The sequence below is a fragment of the Protopterus annectens genome, chromosome 14.part0, assembly GCF_019279795.1.
Source record: "Protopterus annectens isolate FY-2018-M chromosome 14.part0, PAN1.0, whole genome shotgun sequence".
Taxonomy (NCBI): domain Eukaryota; kingdom Metazoa; phylum Chordata; order Ceratodontiformes; family Protopteridae; genus Protopterus; species Protopterus annectens.
Window position 1 is genome coordinate 1159157426 of NC_056748.1, and position 21369 is coordinate 1159178794.

Consider the following 21369-nt stretch of genomic DNA (forward strand, 5'->3'; position numbering starts at 1 on the left):
GGGACAAAGGATACTCCATACCTTAGATGTCCACAGACAACTCGGGTATTATCTTGACAAAATTATATCTTTCAGATCTTCAGATCAATTGTTCATTTCTTGTGAAGCTAAGAGGGAACAACCTGTGTCAAAACAGACCATTTCTAAATGGTTGTCTAAGACTATTACCTTTTGTCATACCCACCAAAACAAAACTATTACAGGCAGGGTCAAGGCCCAATCTACCAGGGCCTTGGCTTCATCTATGGCTTTTTGGAAAGGATTGGAATCTAGAAGGATACTAGAACCTGCAACTTGGTCCTCTGTACATACTTTTACATAGCACTATAACTTTGATTCCTTCTCTTTAGATCAGGCTTTGCAAGGACCATTCTCCAAGGGCTCCTGGACTCTTGTCCTTTCATCTCCCAAATGTAATAAAGTAGGGTAATATACCCATATAGCTGAGGCTACTGCAGCAGTGATCAATATGATGAACAAAGTACAGCTGTGTAAGCAAACTTATCATAACATAAATATTGGAATGGTCACTGCTGCAGTAGCACTCCCTACCACCACTCCCCATGTTTTTTCATGTGTTTTTTATGCCAGGGTGTGGGCATTTATTTTTTGATATTCTTAGCATTGTCCATTGAGAGCTCAACTTCCCTTTATCTGTTGGTGTGAAAGCTGTTAAGGGCTTGAGCTGACTTAATATTTGGGCAAATGTAAGTTGCCTGGAAGCTTTGAAATCTGGCCATCTGTTATATCATATGCGGGATATAACCCATACAGGTAAGGGTACTGCAGCAGTAATCATTCAGACATCTATTGTTATGGCAAGTTTACTTATACAACTGTAAGTTTATATATATGTATGAAAGATGGCTGCCCCTCTGCCTCCACAGCTGTTAGTGTAGACATTAAATAAGTATTATGTATTTATTTATTTATTTATTTATTGACATTTGTTAACTGGGTTTGTCCAACTGGGCTTGTGGCCCATTTTCAGTGGAGACCCGAGGAGAAAAGCTCAAGTAGTACATTTTAAACAAGTATAATTTTAAATTAAAAATATTGATATAATAGCGGTTATAGCAAAAATATTCACATATGTTGGGTTACATGCATAAAGTTAAAGTTGCATTAAAAAGTAGCTAAGTAACAATTTTACATTGACATAGTTCAATAGGTCAACAATAAACATTTTTTGTTTGTATAAAATTATGCAAATGCATAGTAGACACATTGGAGAGAGAGAGGTGTAATGAGGTACTAAGTATGGTCCTTTTGAGGGCACATAAAGGAAAGGAAGACTAGGTAGGGTCATGGCAAGGGCAGGTTCTGGAATTGAGAAAATAAGCTTTTAGTTAATTTTTAAAGTGTGAGGTGTGGGAGATTGAACGTAAGTCAAGGGGAAGTTTGTTCCAAGCATGGCAAGGGAGTGTTTGTAGAGTAGTTTGCCTACTGACCTTTTTGGGTGGTAGATATCAAGTAATTGTTGGTTTGAAGTACGGACCGTTCAGGATGGGATGTAGATGGAGAATAAGGAAGATAGAGATGGACAGAAGGAGGGTTTATAAAGAATAGAATGTAGCATATGAAATTGATAGGATAGCAGAAATTGGGGAAGTTCAAGCCATTGAAGAGAGTTTAAAGAAATGCAGTGGTGTAAGTTGTATGGGGAGTTAGTAATGAATCTGGCTATTTTATGGTAAGTCTGTTGGAGTTTGTTTAGAGTGGAGGCCTGGATATTGGTAAGAACTGGGGCAGCGGTGTATAAGAGGGAGGGGAGGAGGAGTGCCTGGCCCAGGGTAAGTCTAGATTCAGGGGCTAGGAATTTTTTCTTCCAATATAGCAGAGCTAGTTTCTGGTTTGTTTTTTTTATACATTGGAGTATGTGTAGGTTGAACTTTAGTTCATCATCGATAATGACCCCTAAGAGTTTTGTGTGGGTGTCAGGTTGGATAGTTGTATTGTTAGAAGATGTAACAAAAAAGGAGGTTTTGTGATGAGAAAGAGAATGGGGAAGGAAAAGTAGGAGTTTGGTGTTTTTGGGATTTAGGATCAATAGGTTGTGAGAGAGCCATTGTTCAGTGGATAGTAGGGCCTGTTGGGTCAGGGAGTGTAGTTCAGGAATGTTATTTGAGATGGATATAAGTATGGAGTAGTCAGCATACTGAATAAGGGAGGATTCTTTGCATGAGGTGTAAGGATCATTGGTGAAGATGTTAAACAAAAGGGGTCCCAAGATGGAGTCTTGGGGAACATCAGTGGAGATGGGAAGGAAAGGTGAGGAAGATGAGAGCCATTTGACAGATTTTTCCCTGCCAGATAGGCAACTATTAAACCAGGCAAGTGCGGAGGTGGATAGGTTGAGATTTGCGAGTTTGGATAGTAGAAGAGGATGAGAGACAGTATCGAAGGCTTTGGAGAGATCTAGGAAGAGACAGGAAATGAGTTTATTGTTGTCTAGGGCCTCTGCAATGATATGAGTGAAGGAGAGGAGGGCAGTGGTGGTGCTGTGGTGAGGACGAAATCCATGTTGGGTAGGGGTAAGTAAGTGGTGTGTGAGGAGGTGATTGAGAAGCTGTGAGTGAATACATTTTTCTAATATCTTGGAGGGGGACAGAATGGCAATGGATCGGTAGTTTGAGGGGTCAGTTGAGTTTCCACCTTTATGAAGAGGGATAGTGAAGAAAGATTTCCAAAGGGTGTGGACAGCTGATTCCAGAATAGATCGATTAATTAGTATAGATATAGGATAGGCAACTGAGTCAGCAGCAAGTTTGAGGAATGTAGGAGATAGATTGTCAGCGGAAGGAGAGCAAGGTTTTAGCTTGAGTAGTAGAGATTTGATGTAAGTAATGGGAACTGTCTCAAAAGAAAACAAAGTTGTGTTAGTGGGACTTGGAGGGGTGGGTGTCAAAGTAGAGTTTGGCTTAGAGGCTACCAGATTTTGGATGGAAGAGATAAAGTGTTTATTCAGGAGGGTAGCTGTTTCCTGAGAGGAAGAGTTAGGGTATGGGGAGGGATTACATAATGTACATTTGTTTATTCTGAATGTAAAATACATGCAATAACAATAATTATGTATCCTTCAGCAACTATGAAACATTAGTCAGATGAAATATTTTACATCAAAAACATTCAAAAGGTATATGCTAATAGTAAAACAAATATAAACCAGTTTAACAGATAGCTCATTTTCTGTGCACCCTGCTAGGGTGAGTATTACATGGGGAATAATAGACCTTCCAGGGGTGAAGAAGCATCAGACCACACAATACCACTGAGAAGTATGTTATTTCCTCGGTAATGGCCACCCTGTCAGGCATTATTGCTTGCTTAAATCTATAAGTATGTATCAGAACCAAATGCTATGTTAACTGCTGAAAATAATCAACTAGATGTGACTTTAATTACCTAGCATGGCATCAAGTATCAAATGCAGAATACTAGCACAAGCTCCAAAACAGATGGCAAGATATGTCTAGCAGTTAGTACACACGATTAAGGCTGAGCTGTTAATGAGCTGCTTTCTACAGTCTAGGGTTTGATTCCCTCAGCCTCCATTTGCCTACTTTGTGACTCTGAGCAAGTCAGTTAACCAGCTTGGGCTTCCTGGTTGAGTCTGAAAATGCTCCATGTGGATCAGTGCTCTTAACCTGGAAAACAAATGCAAATAAATAAACACAATAGTATAACAAGGTCTGGCAGCATACAGCTTGATACAGTTTTATTTAACTTATTATTTCATTTGTTGATCAGGTATCCTCAACAGATGACTATAACTGGTCCTTTGGAAATAATAATAACACTAATAATAATAATAATTTATTAGAATAAACATTGCCACAGTGACTTTTAGTGTTAACTACTGTTTTGCTAGGCTATGTATCTACACAGATTTTTCATGGAAAAAATAATCATTTTCAGAAATAATAGTTCCTATAGTTATTTTTTTTTCAGTTTTGAAAGCATTTCATTGTTTGGGGTTACAGTAACACTGTTTGGTTAGAATTACTTGGGTGTATATTGTAGTACTTGGTTCCAAACCTTGTTTACTGCTGTGATGAAGGAGTCTTGAGGTTATGCTTGTTAGATCACCCCAAAATGATATACCAATATTCACTGAGCATCTTAATTTAAAGAAAGTTATTTTCAGGATTCAGTGTTTTTTTTTTCTTTCTCAGTGGGCTGTAAGAAGGAAGACAATCAGAACATAGGCATACTATTTTCTGAAATGGAACTTGCCTATGTGAAGCAAGGTGAAGAGGCCCTCTGGAAAGCTTTAAGCATCCTGGAACAGCAGGACGGATGGCAGGTGGAAATTAAAGAGGTAGGGCTCACCTTTATCTTCATGTCACACATACATCACAGCTTTTGGGCATCAGTTCTTTCAATGTGCAATTATCTGTAGCTCTGTAATTTTCCCATCTCTTGGGAAAACCTGTGAACTTTCTTAGCTCCAGGGGCAGACAGCAGATTATAACTGTTCAAACAAAATCATAAAACTAACACACAACTTTCTTTTAAGTAAAAAGGGCTATTTTAACTCGGTTATCTTGTATATTTTCTTAGCAACTTATCTCCACTTCAGCAGACATCAAAAGTATCACTTTTGATATCATATGTCAAAAAATGATTTTGTTGAGTTGTCATTAATAATATAGTGAGTAATGAATAAGCAGATTGCTTTCCTTCTCCTTGAGGGCATATTTTCATTATCTGCTTCAGATATGCAATTAAGATGTACTTGGGTTACATCTTTCATGCTTGTCACAAGTAAAAACTCAAGCTCATATAATGAAATTACAGTTGTTTTAGCAGACTTTTGATTTGTTGATTTTCCCTGTTTGACTTGTTTCATATGTAGGACTTATTTCAAATCACCAATGATTAGTTTAAAATTATTTTTTAAAACAATCTCAGTACAACGCTTGTCCTTTGCATATGCAATAAGACATGAGGGGGTGTGAACAGTACAGATATTATTATAAACCTGGGGAGGGGGGTTGTTGTGAAGCATGAGCCCAAAGGGTAAGTGCCTTACAATCCCAGGACATCTGGTAATAACTGTATTACGCACACCCCCAATTTATTTATTGCACTTACAGGAAATGGACATCCTTTTTTGTAGTTTAAATATTTAGTAAATTATGCATAATAATTATATGCTTGTAGTATATTTTATTGCAAAATAGTTCCTCACCCATTTTAACTAGTGATAGCTGTACAGCATTGTAACGTTTTTAACTTTATGGAATTTTGGTCTGAATTTTCAAAGTAGTCATTTAAGAGACTCTTCTGTTAAAACATTGTGTATAATTACACAATCTCGTTTATAAATATGTGTTAACACTACATAATACCTCACTTAAGTTCTGGTGGGTGAATGAGTCCATATGAGGAGACATATACACATACACACACACACACACACATATATATATATATAGAGAGAGAGAGAACATTGATTCATAAACATCCAGGTAAAACAGCCTCAAAATATTTACATACTTACATATTTTTTCTTAACTTGGATTAGCTGATGATATACTTGTCCGCTTTATTTAATTAGGCCTCTATGGTAATTCTTCATGTGCATTTTATTCCTGTTTTAATATGCATTTGTATCCATGCAGTGTTTTACTTTTGTGTAATGTATCTCCAGCGATGCTGGTCAATTGTAGCATGCAATGGTAACTGAAAAATAAGTAAAATAACCAACACTTTTGCTACTTGTGCGTTCATGACTTGCTCCCACAGTTACGCTACATTTAATTTATGGCTGTGTGGTCTAGGTAACCATCTTAGCTTCCATCCAGTTAGGGTTTAGCCGTACCATTAATTTTTGCAAAACTAAAAACAGGGGGGAAAAGTAAGCTATGGGAGTGACCTTAAACTGGACCCAGTGCTTAGCCACACCCCAACTCTGCAGAAGTTGTTTCAGATTAAACAAACTGTAAATGCAGCTGGGCTGCTATCCCCATACTAATCTGCATTTTAACAAGAGATCAGTCGCTGAACTATATACACACACTATAGTATATGGATGTAAAATAAAAACAATACCTTTTGTCACTAGAATTTACTGCAAACACAACTTATGGAATGCACAGTTGAAGAGAGCTAAGTTTTTGTAGGCTGACTCCATCAAAGTTTACACTTCTTCATTGAGATTCAACAAATTTAAATTACTCCCAAGCACTTGCTTTCAGAGGCCAATTTATTAAGGCAGACTGTTGACTGATGAGGCAGGTAGGTCCCAAAAGGTATCATTTTGTAAAATACATCACTCTTTGGCATTTTACCAGCAGTCAAAGTGACATAAAAAAGACAGGTCCGTGAAAAAAGACTTTGGGCAGATCTTGCTATAATCATGGTTGCTGTTTTTAAGAAAATGTGTGGCACCATTTCAGGAAGGGCAGCATTTTACACTAGAATTTCCACACTGGCTCAATATCTTCTTTACTTGTACTTGGTAACTGGAATGGGACAACTGTCATATGTTTATGACTGGCAGTAGAAAAAAAAAACAGCATTAACATTAATGAGAAGATATTCAGAAGTTATATGAAGCATATAAACCCCAGATGTTACTGCAAAATATGTTAAGACTTGCCAGTTTTAACTTTCATAAAAAAGCAAACTGTTGTGGCATTATTAGGACGAGAATAAAGATGCAATGACAATTGCTTACTATGCAAAGGTAACACATTTTTGCATTGCTGAAAATTAAATACAGAAACGAGCTGCACCTTCAGGATACAAGTAATGAATGCGTCTTCAGATTCACCTCATATTAAAGAGTGTCTGGCAGAATCTTTTTACTGAATTTGCTTCTGTATGGAATTTGATGCCTAGGTTAGAATGGATGCTTTTTGTTGCTATGGGTCTGTTATTTCTTCATGTTATTTGTTCATGTCATGCCATGTCATGTCTATGCCTACAACATTTCATTTTCTGTTAGGGGAGTTTTCGCTTTCTTCAACAGATTGTTTTGTTACACGTTTGGATGTCCTTTATTGTTACTGATAAAATAATGTACTTAAAAGTGAATTTTCAGTATTTCATTTTTTTGTTTTTCTACTGTAAAATTTATTTAAATTGTACTTTATTTAATGTGTGCGCTAGACAGTTTTCCCTGCTAAATGACTTTTCAAGATAGTGGCAGTCAGCTGCATTTTGACATCTGTCAGCGAGTAGGGATCTGTGACTGAATACTAGTTTCAGGTGGCCTGCATTAGCTTTTTTCTCATGCATAAAATGAATTTGATGAGCAGGTAGCTAGAAATATGACCAGTCAAGAAAGGGAGTTATAGTTCGTGTTCAGCTGAAAATATCTTTTTGCAACCAATGCAGTGAAAGGCATGTCATTGATAAGGAAGGATAGGCTAAGTTGTATAAATCTACATTCACAGATCCTTTAGCAGTACTACAGTATGTTTATAGCAGTGCATTTTTCATCCAGACTTTGACATGATAATGGACACCACCACTCCTCACTCATTACAGAAGTATGGCACTAAAATCTGTCTGCTGTGCTTAGCACCACAACCACACCCCCATCTGTTTGGTGAGATAAGAGTTCCGTCATGGCATGGGAACATAAGTGGAGTATCTGCTTTTCTCCTTACGTTAAGCAGTTATTTACATGCAGGCACCCAGGGAGAGTGTTAATCATGTACACTCCCATGCATATCAGCCTAAGTAGTCGATGGCAGCTTGGCTGAGATGTGTGCATATGAAGCATGCCATCACTGATTTCTGTAGTCCACACCCCCCAGAATAAGAAACCAAGCCATTATCTACTGCATCCTAGCAACTTAGATGGATCCTGGATGACAAGAGATACTATTAAACCGCAGTCCCTTACATTGTGACACTGAAGTCAGGGAGAAAACCCTTGCGGCAGCAGCCCAACTAGGATTGCAATATTTTGGGAAAAAATTATATTATTCTAATCTACCATAGTGTGTGTGTGTGTGTGTGTGTGTGTGTGTGTGTGTGTGTGTGTGTGTGTGTGTGTGTGTGTGTTTGTGTAGGTATATATATATATATATATGTGTGTGTGTGTGTGTGTGTGTGTGTGTGTGTGTGTGTGCGCGCACGTGTGTGTGTGAACATGTGTGTGCGTGTGTCTGTGTGTGTGTGTGTGTGTGTGTGTGTGTGTGTGTGTGTGTGTGTGTGTGTGTGTGTGTGTGTGTGTGTGTGTGTGTGTGTCTGGATGTAATATGTAAGGATCTGATGTGTGATAAAGGTACTTATGTATGTAAATCATATACTTTAGGTTTAATTTATGTGGATATAAATAGCATAAGATTACTGTTAAGGAGATACCATCATATGTAGAACTAGTTCTTACAAGTATCATTTCTGAGTCCTCAAATGAGTCCACGATGAGATGGGTCCTTGGGATACTCTCACTAAAGGATGGCTGCAGCTCTTTCCCTTCTGTGATAAAGGATGAGTAGTCATATACCTTCTAGCCAGACATGTCCAACTTAGCATGTTCTGCAGCATTAAGATGAGATTTGTTAGCATAAGTACACCAGGAGACCTGTTCCTCAGTTACTGAAATAATCTTACATACTCGGTCAAGTTAATAATCCACAAAGCTAACAGAAGACTGCCCACCATCTAACAAGTTATTCCAGCTAACCATGTGATATATGGAATATGGAAACCCTTCTCAAATGGCTCAAAAAGAAAACTAATACCCTAATACCCTAAGCAAATGCATGATTGGTTTAGCAAACACAGCTTTAACTAACAAGAGAAAAATACAACACCCCCACCTTTATAAACTGTGCTAAAAAGATTAGCTGATTTGAGCACATCTGCAACAACTTGCCAAAATGCCAGGAAATCCATTTAGTAATAGGGAATTAGAAATTATCTCCTTACTTCTGATACATCACTAGCCATTCATATAATCCCATTTGCCTATTTTGACTCCTCAACATGGAAATTAAAGTTTGTGACCCTGTCCAAGTTTTTATAATTCTTTCTGCTGGCAGACGTCCAGCTCAACTCATGACCCATGTCAGATTTGTTAAGACTTCAACTCCTTATTTTTCCAGCCACCAAATAGTTCTGAGAACTGTGTGAACCCAAGGCTCAGTCAAGAACTTTCAGTGCTTTCTTAGGAAATACAAACCTAATTAGTTCCAGTTATCTACCAGTAGCTTAGGAGATTGGAAAACCGAAATGGGTATGTTCTTACCCAAAACAGAAAGGCACTAAAAATGTTGCTCATGTAAGTTGTAAGCTATTTCCAAGTATTGTCATTGGGAATATTTGAATAAAACAAATATCTATCATGGATTACCTAAAAAAAAACTTCCATCAGGAGCAGAACCATCACTAGGCAGATTTAGGAGAGCATCACCATCAGGGTATGCAACTCTACTGTGCCGGTGGTAACAAAAAATGTAATCAGCAGTGAAATTATATACAAGAAGGAAGGTACTGGCTGTTGAAGGTGTAAATAATTAATCAAAGTAGACTGGTGGCATATGGTTTCTAACTGCAAATTTCTGCAACATTTTGGGCGAAAATAATGTTTTTTGCAAGCAATGTGCTGTAAAAAATATATTAACTGAAGTTTTTGGTGGTGTTTAATGCTCTAGTTAACAGATGTGTACCCAAGTCTCAATTTACACTTCCATGGAGCTTATTAACAATAGCCCAGAAGATGTCTACATGAATTGGAAAAAATAGGCTATATATTGATCTACAGAATTTATAAAACTGTCACTGCTGTGTGCCAAAAAGAAATGACTACTGTTGAGATAAAACCAAAATAAAAAGAGAATATAATTACTGATTAAATTTGAATGTATTAGTAGGAAAATGCTAATCTATGATCAGTTTATACTGTTTTTTTATGAATTTTAGTAAAGTAAGAATTGATGTATACAGTTGTGTAAATAGTTATGTATTTTATTATGCTACTGTGTTCATTTCTGCATATAAATTTCAGTAAAAATGTTATAAAGGAAGGCAATCAGCAGATCACTTTCAGTGAGAGGACGATTGCAAGGTTAGAGCTCATTCTGTGCAACAAAATACAAATCTAATTTCAAGCAGAGAGTATATAATCTTTGATAAGAGGATTCTAATAAAGTGTTAATATGTACCTTACACACATAAACATAAAATACACCTTGAATTTAATGGAAGCAATGCCAAGGAAGAGCACCTCTCTAAATCACAGAGATACCACCCACAGATCCATCAAATACAATGTAACAGGTTGCAGACTTCAGAAACAAAGTTACAGGTTGGCAAACCTGAAAGGTAAAAGAAGTAAAAAAGACAATAATATAAGGCCAGCCCAGACTGAATATCTCTCCAACCTATCACCACCAATAATAATGGGGTGATTTGAAATGCTTTACATTTTTGTGGATTCAGCAAGAGTTTTACCACACCTGGATCACCAGGTGTAACCGCAATAAGTTTGTATAATAACATGAAGATTCTGCCTTGTAACGGAGTCAAAGCTCAGTATTTAACCATACCAACATATGCATACAATCTATACATAAAGTAACACTCTTTAACAAATCCATTAAATAACAGACATATAGCAAGGGGCAAACACCAACCCCGGTTATTTGTTTCACTTGAATGTCAAGACTAAGAACCTAGTAAGGTGAGCCTCTTCATATGTAATAAGAAGCTAATAATGATACTGCATTAAGCATGACAAAGCAATAACAAATGAAGTTGTGTGGTCCAGCTAAAAATTTCCATTTTTAGAAATCAATGTGGTCATTCAAGGGTCCCCACACTGACTAGCAGGCTGGTCATAAAGTCCAGGAACCTAGCCCATGTCCAGCAAATAGTCAACAAATGTCTAAACAGTCCATGTAATAATTCAGTGTACTTTCATCATCTTCATCTCTGGAGATCTGTACTTGACATTACTTCCTGAAACCATCACCCACTTGGATTTAGACTGGAGCAATCTCCATAAGGCATGGAATCTGCTGACCTGCACTTGTAAAAGCAAATTTAGCTTAGAGCAAAAATGAACAACTTCTATGATATTGTGGTATACAATTACCACCTCATTTATCATAGTCCCCTAGCTGGTTGGATAGCAAAGGAAACATTTAGTCCCTTTCATTTCAGTAGCTTTATAAGGTGCAATAGTTCAGTTCTCTGTTGTGGTAGGAACAAAGAAAAGCCATTGTCCATATGAATCACTCATCCAATGAATTGAAGCTTGCCTGTAGCCTGCATGACCCAAAGAGCCATCTCCTTGTCCCTCCCTGAAATATAGAAACTGGTTCCACCCACTCCCAAAGGGCATTAGTGTTTGTAGCCTTCATAGCCAATGTACAGAGGCATACTGTACCCCACCCAAATATACCCTCGAACACATTGCCATCCAGCACAGCAGCACCCATACACACACACACACACACACAAACATATATATATATATATATATATATATATATATATATATATATATATATAATTATATATATATTTATTTATATTTGTTTACCAGGGTAGAGCACTGATTATTATTGATCATATATACACACACACACACACACACACACACACACACACACACACACACACACACACACACACACACACACACACACACACACACACACAACCCCACACACACACACACAAACACCAAAAAAATACATACAGGATTACAAAAATCATCCAATTCAATGCACAGAGAAAACATAGACAAATGACACCAAACTCCAGCACTTGAAGATAATAATAAACTCACTGACTGTGTTAAAGAGCAGAACACATTTATTAAATCAAAACCAAACCAGTTTTTGCAACTGATACAGCTTTCTCAGTATATTCCAGTAAAAAAGTATTTATATGGCTAAGTCTCAACTTCATATTACAAGGGTAATCAGTGGAATAAATACTCATAGAAACTGCAAGAAAAGGTAGATAAATTAATCTATACAGCAGTTCAAAATCTTGTATATCTCCATGAATCACACAGTTCAGTAAACACCAGGTCTAGAGATCTAAACCTTCTTCAGCAAATAAACAAATTATGGTGAAAACATATTTGTCATGCAATGAATAAACCTTCTCTGGAACAAGCATCCACTCCAGATCAAGTAATGTGACACATTGGGCCTGATTCCAAAAGACCTGCTGTCTGTGTAACTGACTTATTCTGGTGTATTATACCAGAGTAAATTAATTTACAATGACAGCAAGTCTTTTGGAATCTGGCTCCTGGTGTAGCCCTGTTTATATCTGGGCCTTACACTGAAGTAAATCACTTACATTGAGAGCAAATGTTTTGGAATCAGGGCGGCCTTACACCAGAGTAAGTTTCAATTTCACTGACAGCAAATCTTTTGGAATCTGGCCAACTATCTTGATTCAAAAAGAAATTGGACAATTGGATGGGTTTTAACAAATTCACTTCCCTGAATAACTAGCCAATTGCTCCTTGCAAAAATAAGGTAAGATCTAAGAGAATGTACTAGGAAAGTATAACTGGCCACATGGCCCTATTGCCTTAATTTCTTTTATAATTCTGACATTGTATGATTAAAGTTAAAAATACAAAAAGGAGAATAAACTTTATTGCCAGAAATGGAAAACAGTGAGCTCAGAGTTTCAGAAGATCCTATACCATTAGTCTTGAAAAAGTTAAATTACGGTCTTATTCTTTAAATCTTAAAAGTATACGTAAATTAGTTCTTAAATCCAAAATGACAGCAACAACCAATCACATCAACAGTATTTATATCCCTTGTAGCAATGGGAAATAGCTCCCTACTTAAACGTCGGCACTTGAAATGCCAAGTGCCGACAAACCTGAAAAAAAAAGACTAAAAACCCAGAGAAGATCTCGAAAATCACTCTTCTCCTTAAAACTGCAGAGGGAGGGGCAAGCACCTCCTCAAGCCCCCACCCCCATCCCAAGAACATATATATATATATATATATATATATATATATAAATATATATATATACTAAGTCCAAGATTGCCATACCTCAGAGAAAAGGGAATATTCTGAGAAATGGCATCTCTGACTTAGTAGATACAAGTCTGTTCTTTCAGGCATTCATTCTGTATTTTTAGGCCTCGCTATAGTTGGTCCTAACTTTTCAAATGTTTACCAAAATATACAGAGGGTGAGGAAATTCTCAACTGTTTGAAGAAAACACTTTGAGGAAATTAAGAGACAGAATAATAATGTAGAAAATGAAAAAGAAATGGATGCCTTTTTAAAATAGGAATATACAAAACAATTATTACTGGAGCAAATTAAAAATGCATAAACCATTTTTCTACATGAGAAATAAAAGAACAAATTAAAAGATTAAAGAAAAATAAAGATCCAGGTAATTAATATATTATTCCTAAATTATATAAATTATTATCTCAAAATGTTATACCGCTTTACAAAAAAAGTGTTCATGAAATATTAAAACTACATTTAACATACTTCTATCATGGAAATATACTGTAATGTCTCCTCTATCAAAACTTAATAACAATCTATCTCTATGCTCTTCTTATAGACCTGTATCATTATTCAGTGTTGATTATACAATTATTATGTCAGTCTTTGTCAACAGACTAAAAAAATATACCACCTACTCTACTGCCATGGTGCAGAGCGATAAATCCCTAACCACCCTCCCAGATAATGTATGTTCAATTAGCAGGCATGGCAGATGGATATCACAAGGTTGAACAATGGTAGCACACAGTACATGGCTCAGACATTCTGGGGGTGCTGGCTTGGCTCACCAATTGGGTGACACTCAGTAGGAGCTCTGACTGGTTTAGTCTATGGAGTTCAGGCCAGAGGAATCTAATGCTATGGTGTAGCAGCACAGGTCAGGGGCAGGCACTTGGGAGGAAGGTCTGGTGCTCTTCTTCCAGAGATTGACATAATTAACATCCTTTGGAGCAAGTAAGGTGCTACTTACTGGGGGGTGGAGGATAGACCCTGATGTCTGCCTGGATGATGGTGCTACAATTGCATCTCACCTCACAGGGGAAAAAATAGGCCATTGATGGTTCTCACCTATATAAGGAATGAATGGGTTGGATAGGGCACTGGGGACATATCTTATATATTCCATCATCATTAATAGAGAAACACAGGCAAACATAAGATAACATAAAAAAAAATAATTACTTTAATGGACTACATTAAAATAATAAATAGGAACTACCTATAAGTAGCCTGAATCTAGATAAAACAGTTCTTATAGTTAATTGGTCTTATTTAACTAAAATATTACAGCTGTGTATGGTTTTCAATTAATTTTATATCAGTTAGTAATCATCTTTATCAAAACTGATTCTCATATGTTAAGTTAGGATCTTTTATTTATTAGTTCATCAATTATACAAAATCTAACAGTGATACAGTAGGATTTAAAATAAATAACCAGCGTACTTCCAAGATTCTATTATATGCTGATTGCATGCTATTAACTATAGGTAATATTGACTTTTCACTAAAACAATATACAGAATTCATCAAAATGTTTTGAACTGATATCAGGTCTAAAGGTCAATCAAAATAAAATTAACACCTTAATAATTAACAGAAAGTTAAAATGCCTGATGAAAAATAATAGAGAATTTAAATGGGATGGTAAAGAAATTAATTATTTATGGATTACTGTTATATACAATTGTAAAGAAAAAGCAACAGTAGTTTCTAAAACAGTTTTAGACAATGTTAAAACAACAATAAATAAAAGGAATACGTTATTATTTTCTATGGAAGATAGAATACTTTATCAAAATATTTATTTTAACCCAAAATGCTATACATTGTACAAACAATTTATTTAGTTCTGACAAAGTAAATGCTTGATTGGCTTTTGTTCGAAAATCTTACATTACTCCCTAACCTGACTCCATGGCATGGATGAAGCCCTTACTGGCACCCATGACTAGGACTGGATTAGAACCCTGACATTGGGGAGAGCCCGGCAGGGAGGGAGGGGAGGCATGACTTGCTCACCTCTTTGTACGGATGGGAAAGGCAGCATGTACTCAGGGAGGAGACAAGGAAGCGTGATTTCTCCAACACAGACCAGGAAAAACATTAACTGTGCTTAATGAATGCTGCTTGCTTGCAATGACACTTTTAGAAGTAAGGGATAAACAGCTCAAGCAGCCCACTGCATATCTCCCTTCATCTTCATAAGCGATATGTCCCTTGGATAAAAAGGGCTAAGTAAAAAAAAAACTCAAACCATCCCTTATGGCTATCTAAATGATGAGCCATCATTGCTGACCCTTGTCCAGATGATGGGGAATGAATAAACCAATAAATCAGTGGAGGGTTGATGATTAACAAGCAATAGAGGCAAACAGTATAAAAAATGGTATCCCAACAAACCTAGAATAACTTTGTGCCATCACATAAAAGAACGGACGGATGGAAGAATATGATTTCCTGGCTTAGAAGCATATGCTTAAGCTTCATTTATTAAAACAGTAGCCCTGTAGTTAAATTCTGAATATTCATCCAGCTGAAAAACATGCATGAAAACATTTGGTAAAATAAAAAGGAAAACTATCTCTGTACTGTATACAGATCTTAATAAAATAAAGTAGCTGTTGGTTAAATATTTATTTATAAACACTAATGATCCAGTCAATTCTATTTATATAAACAGCATATATATATATATATATATATATATATATATATATATATATATATATATATATATATATATGGAAAATCGAAGTTTCAAAATGTTGAACTTCATGTGGTCAAGTCCATTAGATCAAAGTTTTGAAATTTCAAACAGCTTAAATGGAGATCGCCATATAGGTTCATAGGTTCATAGGTTGATACTAGGCTATCTGCCCTAGGGCATTTATAAGCCTAGCCAGAGTGTGTTTGGCTTTCGCCACCCTTTTAAATTAGTTGACTGTGCCTCTGTATAGTAGGTCACAGAAGGTAGCCCTTTTAAAGTTAGTTTACTGTACCTCTGTCAAGCAGGAACACAGAAGAGATCCCAGGGGTAAACTTACAATCTCCCATCCACTTGTCAAGATTTCTGTTGAAGAGGGTCAGTGAGGGGCTCTGCCTAACATGGATTGGGATTCTGTTCCAGAGTGAGGGGAGCCTCTGGGATATGAATCTGTCCCTCCAGCATGTCCTATTTATTTCTATGCTGAGGTTCAAGTCCCTGGATCATGTAGCTCTAAGGGATTTGGATTTCCTGAGGTGAAGCATGTCCATTAATTCTGGGTTGGACATGGCTTTATACTTCAGACACAGATCGCCTCTAGGTAGGTGGTATGCAACTGAGTAGAGCTGGAGTTTCTTTAGCCGAGCTGCATATGGCATCTGTTTGAGCCCCTTGATCCTCTTGGTGAGGTACTTTTGGGGTCTTTCCAGTTGCTGCAGGTGTCGGATAAGGTACATCCCAAATGAGGCATTGTATTCAATTATGGGCCTGATAAGTGATGAGTAGAGGGGCACCATGACCTCTCTTGATCTAGATGTGAATCCTTTCATGATAAGGTGGGCTATATAGAAGGTCTTTCTAACCACTTTGGCAACGTGATTGTCAAAGGAGAGATTGCTATCTACTTGGGTCCCCAAGTCCCTAATTACTTCTTCCGTACTAAATGGATTACCACCTATGTGGTAATTTGAGGGCACTTTGTTTTTCCCAAAGGGGATGACTATACACTTTTTGGCATTTAGCTTTAGGCCATGGCTCTGGCACCAGTTATCCGTCTCTGTGAGACCCTTTTGGAGGATGCTTGTGTCAGCCGGAGAGTCGATTATGGCACCCAGTTTGCAGTCATCTGCGAACTTGGTCAGCCGTAGTCCACCCGTGTTAGCCTCTACCTCTGAGAAATATATACTGAACAAGAGAGGTCCCAGGACTGAGCCTTGTGGGATGCCACTTGTAACTGGTTTAGAGTCTGACATTGCACCTGCTATTCTGACCATGTGGGTTCTATCCCTGAGCCAGTTTGCAACCCATCTTGTGACATAGGGGTTGATATTTAAGCTGGTGAGCTTATTTATGATGCCCGAGTGGGGTATTGTGTCGAAGGCTTTTGCGAGGTCCAGGTAGGCTGTGTGGACTACCTTCCCTTCATCTATGGCTTTGGTAACTGTTTCAAAGAAGTCAACCAGGTTCATGAGGCAAGATCTGCCCTTAACAAAGCCGAATTGAGTAGGATCCAGTGTCTGGAGGTTCCCAATGTCTTTGTTTATGATTTCCATGATGATACGCTCCGTAGCTTTGCAGACCAGGCTAGTCAGGCTTATAGGGCGATAGTTTCCGGGGTCTGTTATGGCACCACCATTGTGGAGTGGGACCACTGCTGCTCTACGCCATTCCTTGGGTACATATCCTGTAGTAAGGCTGAGATTGAACAGTGACTTTATATGAGGGTTTAGTTCTTCTTGGAGCTCGTGTAAGACGCAGCCCAGGACACCGTCTGGTCCCATTGATGCTGTGTTTTTTGCTTTGGAGAGGGCAGCTCTCACCTGTGCATCTGTGATCTCAGGAAGGCTACACTCTGTTGGGATAGACATTTGCTCTTTTGGGGGAGAAGGGGGGGGGGAGAAGTTTGCACTGAACCTTTCTGCCAGGATGTTGGCAATGTCTGTGGGTTCAGTGTATTTTTGGTCATTTTGCACTAACTCAGAGCATATCTGGGAGTTGCCTCCCACGTTTCTGACATAACTAAAGAAGGCCTTGTGATTATCTTTAGTGTCTTGTGCAATTTTTTCCTTTGAAGCTGGCCTTAGATGATTCTATGAGGGATTGTAGTTTCTTGCTAGTACTGATCAGGGACACCTTCCCTTTTTGGGATTTTGCTCTATCGTGTAGTAGCTTTCTCCTTCTGTTGTATAGCTTATTTATGGCCGGGGTCCACCAGACAGGTCTCCTGCCTTTGGAGGAGTGAGTCTTGGTTTTATTTGGGATAGCATGCTCCATGCATTCCTGTAGGTATCCATAGAATGCTTTTGTAAAGGATTCTGCATTTTGGGCCATATTTTCCACTGGCCCGGGGGCTTTGAAGGATTCCACCTCGGTTTTGAGAAGTGTGAAGTTTGCTTTTGAAAAGTTCTTCACCGTGGTTTCCTTGGCTAGGGGTGGGGATGAAATATGGATGTCCAGTGAGATTAGTTTATGGTCTGATCTTACCAATGAGGGGTATACCTCTGGTGTGGAACATAGAGACCCCATGTTGGTGATGACCAGATCCAATATGTTTTCCCCTCTTGTGGGAGTGGTGACCAGTTGTTCCATAGCATTTGAGTTTATAAATTCTAGGAACCATTGGGCGAGGGTGTTTGGGCTTGAGTAGTTTTCCCAATCAATGTTTGGGTAGTTGAGGTCACCCAATATAATGGTGTTTGGAGAGACCTTCATATTCTCCAGTGTTCACAGGAAAGCCGAGGGAGGTTCCTGTGTTTGGGAGGGTGGTCTGTAGCAGGCTACAAACTGAAAGGCAGTTTTGCCCACTGTTAGTTGCACATGGATGGTCTCCGATGCTTCGTGCAGTGCCACTAACCTGGAGGTGTGGGTATCTTTGATAAATATGGATACTCCCCCTCCTTTTGTGGTTCGGTCCGAGTTTTGGGGCCGGAAAGCATGGTATGAAGTATAACCTGTTAGTGCTGGGGTCGAGTGAGTTTCAAAGACATGCAGTACTTGTGTGTGTGTGTGTGTGTGTGTGTGTGTGTGTGTGTGTGTGTGTGTGTGTGTGTGTGTGTGTGTGTGTGTGTGTGTGTGTGTGTGTGTGTGTGTGTGTGTGTGTGTGTGTGTGTGTGTGTGTGTGTGTGTGTGTGTGTGTGTGTGTGTGTGTGTTGGGTGCCAGGCTGGCAACTTGACACTGTAAAACCCCATTGCCAATAAATCTGCGGACCGGTGATCCACTGTGGCGACCCCTAATGGGAGAAGCTGAAAGACATTGCTATTAATAGAGAAATATTAAACTGTGTTCCATGATCACTTTATACTGTGTGGATGTTTATTAAATCTTAGTGACATATAGCATCCACTGCTGAAATACAAAAAAAAGTATATTTTGAGATTCTACTGCACTTTTCTAACTATATTTAATCAAACTGTTGCTTTAGATCTGCTGAAGCTAGACTGTTACTGTTATGCTTGAGCACTAAACCAGCCATCTTACATTAGGAGGGCTTACCTGCTCCCTTGTGGCAGAAGTGTGCAGATCAAGCCAAAGCTGAGTTGAGGATTGCTCGAGGAAGGCTCATTGTGTGCTTTCATATTGGTAGCTAGACTTAAAAGTGGATTTCGGCTTGTATTTAAGCCTTGCATATTCACATTGCTGTGCTTCATGCAGTGGAGGTTAGCTGTTCCCTGCATAGACACAAAAGCCTTTGAACATAGTTTTTCCTAGACAACTGTCAGTGGAACCTGTACAATCTTCCCTGCTTGCGCTAATGGCAATTCAATTGTGCACTGAGCAGCGTTGCCACACTTATCATTCCTAGCCTACACAAAAACAAGCCCTCTTCTAGTGTTAGTGCAAATTCTGGTTAAACTAGCACACTCCTTGCCCTAATAGTACATACAGTAAAAACCTGCTATAATGGACAGATAGATTCCTATAATTCCACCGAACAGCCTGATTGACATGGCCATCTGCATCAGGTGGCAATGTAGAAATTGTGTCATGTATACTGACAACCATGTACTCCTAAAGTAAACAAATACTCTATGTGAGAGATGTAACTACACTATGGAATTGGAGGCAATACTCTCATGTAACAACAAACTGGACATCAAACAGGTTGTCAGCATGCACACTTCACTTCCCACAAAAAATAAGGACACAACACGTAAACCCACATATGCAGCGATATCAACTAGAATCTTACCAAAAGATTAGAGACCTCCACTGCAATGCAAAAAGCAACCACTACACATACAACACACATACCAGTGTCTCAGCAAATAAGCCCTTACGGCACAACACCTCAAAACCAAATGTATTGGTCATAGGTGACTCCATACTGAGACACACAGATGTCCTCCTCACCAGGTTGAGCAAGGAGAGGGTTATGGTTAGCACTAAAGTCACTCAACAAGTACCATTATGACTCCATCATAGTGCATGTTAGGGTGAATGACTTGAGACGTACCTCTCTGGACTATATGAAGAGAGACATGACTGAGCTGTCAGATTATGTGTCCCAGGCAGGTATAAGCCTATCCCTAAGCAGCATACTACCTTCACCAAGGATGATTCCACAATACAGAAAAAAAATGACTGACTTTAACAATTGGCTTAGTTTCTGGTGTCAGTCTAGGGGATCCGGTATCTGTCATACTGGGAAAACATGGTTGACAGGCCATGCTGCTTTGGCAGAGATGGTCTGCATCTGTCCCTTCTAGGCTTTCCAATACTAGCAAAGGCATTAAGAGTCTAAACAGGAGACTGCACTCCCCGGAAGCACTCCTCACCTTTGAAGATGCTGACAACTGTGCAGTCAACGAGACATGGTTCAAAGCCATACAAGGCTGCAATGTTTTCCACACATTCAAACCACAAACTGGGAGTGAAAGAACAAAAGGAGGATGTGTGTCCATCCTCATTAATCCCAAGTACATCTCGAGACTGGTCAAACAGTATGACTCTCTCGAGCTACTCCATGTCCAACTAACTATAGGCAAAACACCATACCACATCATTGCTAGCTATAGTTCCCCCACCATGAACCAAGAAACGCATACAGCATACCTGGAATTACTGGAGTCACTTGCCATACAGTCAAACACCTTGGTCACAGGTGACCTTTATTATCCTTCTATAGACTGAAAAACATGCACAACCACAAATATGCTGGCCCAGAGGTTTTTGGACTTTGTCAAAACAAATGCTCTGGAACAGATAGTCAGCACTCCCACAAGAGGCTCAAATGTCCTGGACATAGTACTCACCAACATGAGAGAGCACTGCACTCCCCTCCGTGTAATGCCCTCACTGGTAAGCTTGGACCATAAATCAGCTTCTTGCAACTAATTATAAGGGCTGATGCCCCGTCAAAAACAAAAAAAGTTTACTTTTTTTCCCCAAAACAAATTACCTTCTATGAAGCAAGGTTATAAAAAGTTTCAAACCTCCTTAATCACAGACAACAAGGGCTCCTATGCAGAAGTGTATGTAAATGCTCTGTATAACCATGTAAGCAGCTGTATAGATCCAGCTGCATCTGACCAGATTAAAACCAGGTCCTCCAGAAAAAACAAGCAACCCTGGTAGACCTCAACTATAAACAGTCTGTATAACAAGAAGAAGAAACTAATGTCTAAGAACAAGAGGGAACACAGCAGATAAAGAATGCCCTCTACTGCATAAATAAACTAATCAG

The 21369-nt window shown here is 38.5% G+C and overlaps 1 protein-coding gene across 1 annotated transcript in view; it reads left to right on the top strand.

The window, feature by feature from the left end:
• LOC122788829 (steroidogenic acute regulatory protein-like) overlaps positions 1-21369 on the top strand; it is a 120708-nt gene that overhangs the window by 40659 nt on the left and 58680 nt on the right. Inside the window, exon 3 of the mRNA XM_044055696.1 lies at positions 4176-4321. Within this exon, the coding sequence (XP_043911631.1) occupies positions 4176-4321 (146 nt within the window). The remainder of the gene's footprint in view (positions 1-4175; positions 4322-21369) is intronic.